The sequence below is a fragment of the Dipteris shenzhenensis genome, chromosome 26, assembly GCF_047967505.1.
Source record: "Dipteris shenzhenensis isolate YYH24624 ecotype China chromosome 26, Dip_SZ_1.0, whole genome shotgun sequence".
In the NCBI taxonomy this organism is placed as follows: Eukaryota; Viridiplantae; Streptophyta; class Polypodiopsida; order Gleicheniales; family Dipteridaceae; genus Dipteris; species Dipteris shenzhenensis.
The window spans coordinates 9,017,165-9,021,472 of NC_141621.1; the positions used below are offsets into that span (position 1 = coordinate 9,017,165).

At 45.9% G+C, this 4,308-nt stretch overlaps 1 protein-coding gene across 1 annotated transcript; it reads left to right on the plus strand.

The window, feature by feature from the left end:
• The first annotated feature begins 929 nt into the window (after nt 1-929).
• LOC147884634 (putative pentatricopeptide repeat-containing protein At3g47840) lies at nt 930-3,901 on the plus strand. The gene is made up of 5 exons (XM_087397188.1): nt 930-1,170; nt 1,406-1,473; nt 1,564-1,592; nt 1,702-2,915; nt 3,060-3,901. The coding sequence occupies exons 1-5, from the start codon at nt 930-932 to the stop codon at nt 3,899-3,901; spliced, it is 2,394 nt and encodes a 797-aa protein (XP_087253314.1).
• The last annotated feature ends 407 nt before the right edge of the window (nt 3,902-4,308 follow it).

The following is a 4,308-nucleotide window of genomic DNA, read 5'->3' on the forward strand; positions in this document are numbered from 1 at the left end:
TGCATGATTATTTGATGGGAGGCTTCACTGCAAATACTAGCTTGGCCTTTTATTGTCGAGATAATGGGCTACTGCTTCATATCCATCGCGCGATGCATGCTGTTATCGATAGACAGAGAAATCACGGTATCCATTTTTGTGTCCTAGCCAAAGCATTGCATATGTCCGGCGGGGATCATATCCACGCCGGGACCGTAGTGGGTAAACTGGAGGGAGAACGAGAAGTCACACTGGGTTTCGTCGATTTGCTACAACGACCAATGGCAATAGTTTAAACAGACCGATCTATAGCCATAAGCTTCGTTGAACCTCTCAAAGACACAGAAAGCATAACGAAGGAGATTCATGGGCAGTGGCTCGATACAAGCTTCAGTATAAGCAGGAGCAAACCTGATGGTGACGGCATGTGAACATTCGAAAGCCAATATAAGAGGGTCTCTTCACAAACCAATAGCCTTCATAAAGCAATCTACGTTGTTTTTGGCTTACGTTCGTCCGTTTCACCTATATTTAAAGGTTTTGCCTTGGCTTTTTACGCAGTTGGCTTTTTACGCAGCTTTTCAAAAGCTTTCAAAGCTTTTGGGCTTTCAGAATTTAAAAAATCTAAGGGTGTATATTGTGCCATGTGGAAGCACAGGATTTCAGAACCAATAGCCTTCATAAAGCAATCTACGTTGTTTTTGGCTTACGTTCGTCCGTTTCACCTATATTTAAAGGTTTTGCCTTGGTTTTTTACGCAGCTTTTCAAAAGCTTTCAAAGCTTTTGGGCTTTAAAAAATCTAAGGGTGTATATTGTGCCATGTGGAAGCACATGATTTCAGAATTTGAAAAAACGTCCTAGTGCTGGCCAAGTAAAAATCCAAACAAGAAGGCACTATCTATCGTCCATGACATAAGCCCATGAGTAATCCCCAAGAGTCCCATTATGTATGGTCAAAGGTGGACCGTGGGAGGGAAGGGGCCGAGAGGCGATTGACGATAGCCCAGGCTGGCCAAGGCCTCGTCAAGGTAGTCACTCGTCTAACAAGCCGGCTAAACCGACACGATCACCTACTGGAAAGGTAGCGTATTGCAATTATGCCTTAGGGCTTCCCTTGACGGCCGGGAAGGCGCATCAGACGGTGGGGCAGGCCGCCGGTCACCTGCCCGAACCTTACTTACCCCTTCCTAGTTAGCCACGAGGATGGATGGTGATAGCCGACCAAGGGGCGATGTTCCGATAATGATTTGCCGTCGGATCATTGACGTGGAGGCGATCGATCAGCGATAGCTGGGAGCCTATCATGCTGAGCCACGAGGATGGCCCTTCTTGCCAATGCTGATCGTACTTCAGCAACTCCAATATCTGCCATCCAAGTTATACGAAAAGAAAACAATTCGCTTATTGGGTGTCCATGCTGTATAGGTACAACAATTCACGGGAAGGTCTTCGCATTGAAATTCATCCTCGCAGGATACGAGCCACGCTCGATTGTTTGCCGGCTTCCCATGCCAAGATCACGGAAGGCACTAGTGCATGTGATCCTTTTGAATTTTGCCGGATTTGTTTGATTTACGTCGCAGTGCGACTTGGTTTCAAGCTATGATCGTAGGTGGGTCACCATTCACGGATCAGCTACTTCCAACATCCTTGAATCAACTAAGTGAGGAGCGGTTATGGCAGAGTTTTCTCAATGATCCTACGCAATTGTGGGAAAACAGAAGCAACAAAGTAGCTTTTAGGCAAAAGATAACCTTGGACGAGCGGAAGACTCCAGAGGCATCAGAGAAAGCACCCAGGAATATTCATGGGGAGGACTGTGGACGTTTGCGTCCGTCCTTTGGTGCTGCGGGAGCTGGAAATGGAGTCCACAAGAAGATGCCTCATCTAATTGAGGTTAGCGATGTTCGTACCCTTACTGCGGAACGTTTAAAAGAGCTTCCACTCTTTAAGGCGAAGAATCTGATGAGTATGTATGTGAAGCGTGGCAGCATGGTAGATGCACGCCATGTGTTTGATAATATGCCAAATCGAGATGTGGTGTCATGGAACATTATGATCCTGGGGTATGCCAAGCATGAAGAGTTTGAGCTGGCATTAGAGTTGTATGCATGGATGCGATGTGAAGGTGTCCGACCGAGTGACCGAACCTTTGTTGGTGCGTTGAAGGCTTGCAGTAGTTTGGCAGCATTGGAAGAGGGGAGGAAAGTTGATGTAAGATTTGCAAAAACAGGATACCTGGAGAAAGGCAGACAGATACACTTCCAAGTAGTAAAGAGTGGCTTTGACTCCAATGTATTTGTGGGAACGACCTTGGTTGATATGTATGCAAAATGTGAAAGCACGGAAGATGCACGGGGCATCTTTGACGAATTGCCTCATCGTACTGTGGTTTCTTGGAATGCTATGATCCTGGAATACAGCAAGCAGGAACAAGGGTTACTGGCTTTAAATTTTTACACACAAATGCAACAGGAAGGTGTCACAGCAGATCGTCTAACCTTTGTCGGTGCATTGAAGGCTTGCAGTAGCCTGGCAGAGGGGAAGCAAGATAGAGAAATTGCGAGAGCAGGATGCCTGCAGAAAGGTAGAGCCATCCACTCCCAAGTTATAAAGATAGGCTTCGAGTCAGACGTATTCCTGGGAACTACACTGGTAGATATGTACGTAAAATGTGGAAGCATGGAGGACGCATGGAAGGTCTTTGATGAATTGCCTCAACGTGATGTGGTTTCCTGGAATACTGTGATTCTTGGGTTTAGCCAGCAGGAAGGTGCACTGGCATTGAGTTTGTATGCGCAGATGGGGCAGGAAGGTATCCAATCAAATGAACGGACTTTTGTTGGCGCACTGAAGGCTTGCAGCAGCCTGGCAGCACTGGAGGGAGGGAACCAAGTTTATAGCAAAGTTATGAAACTGAGATCCCTGGAAAAAGGTAGAGCAGTCCATTCCCAAGTAGTAAAAAACATCTTTGATTCAGATGTTTTTGTGGTAAACACCTTGGTGGATATGTACGCCAAATGTGGGAGCATGGAGGATGCACGGCATATGTTTGATGAATTGCCATATCATACTGAAGTTTCCTGGAATGCCATGATCTTTGGTTATGCTGAGCAAGAAGAAACTGAGGAGGTTCTTAGGCTTTATGCACAAATGCTAGAGCAAGGTCTGTCACTGGATAGCTTGGCCTTTGTTGCCATTCTGAAAGTATGTGGTAATACAGCAGCTTTGAAAACTGGAAAGGAGCTCCATTCTCAAATCAGGGAGCTTGGACTTGAGACTATTACAATTGTAGCGAGCGGTCTTATTGACATGTATGCTAAATGTGGGGGCATGGTTGATGCCCAACAGTTGTTTGATGGATTGCTCACAAAAGATGTTGTACTATGGAGTTCTCTAATTGCAGGATATGCCCGCCAGGGAGAGAGTGTACGTGTGTTTGATTTGTTTGAGAGAATGAGGTTGGAAGGTATACAACCAGACAGAGTCACATTTCTTAACCTTCTGACTGTGTGCAGTCACGGGGGTCAAGTGGACATGGGCCAGAAATACTTTGAGCTTATGAGCAAACACTATGGCATCACTCCCACTATTGAGCACTATACTTGCATGGTTGATCTCCTCAGCCGTGCAGGCCAAGTAAACGAGGCAGTGGCAATGGTGGAGAAGATGCCTTTTCAGCCTGATGCTGTTGTGTGGTTGACTGTATTGGGTGCTTGTCAAAAGTGGAAGAATGTAGCTGTTGGAAGGTGTGCCTTTGAAAACCTGGTGAGATTGGATGAAAACCTAGCCACAGCATATGTTTTGATGGCAAATATATATGCAGATGCTCAAATGCAAGAGGATTGTGATAAGGTCCTGGCAATGAGAAAGAATGTGCATGGCAGAAGCCAGGGCAGAGCTGGTGGACTGAAACCTTAGTGGAATGGTGCATAACTTTGTTCGGGGAGGTAGGAGACAACCCTAATGACAATTATTTGGGCCAAGCTGACAAGACCTTAAAACTGCAGGAGCAAGGATACATTGCCAATTTGGATGGTGCCTTATGGTGCCTTACACGACGATAAGGATGGACGTTGTGAGAAGCTGGCTGTTGCTTATGCTCTAGTTAATGGAGCCAAGAGGACATCCATCTGTGTCATAAAAATATGTGACTGTGAACCAGTGTTACTCTCGTTTGGGGTCTGTCTGGCATTGGAATCAGCTAGGGTGTGGAGCGGCATGCACTGGGTATTGCAAAGTCTTCAAAAGACAAACTTGATAGAGCAGAGTTTGACACAACTAAAGTCAATCTTTCGGGGCATGGCTGAGATTATTTTTTATATCTG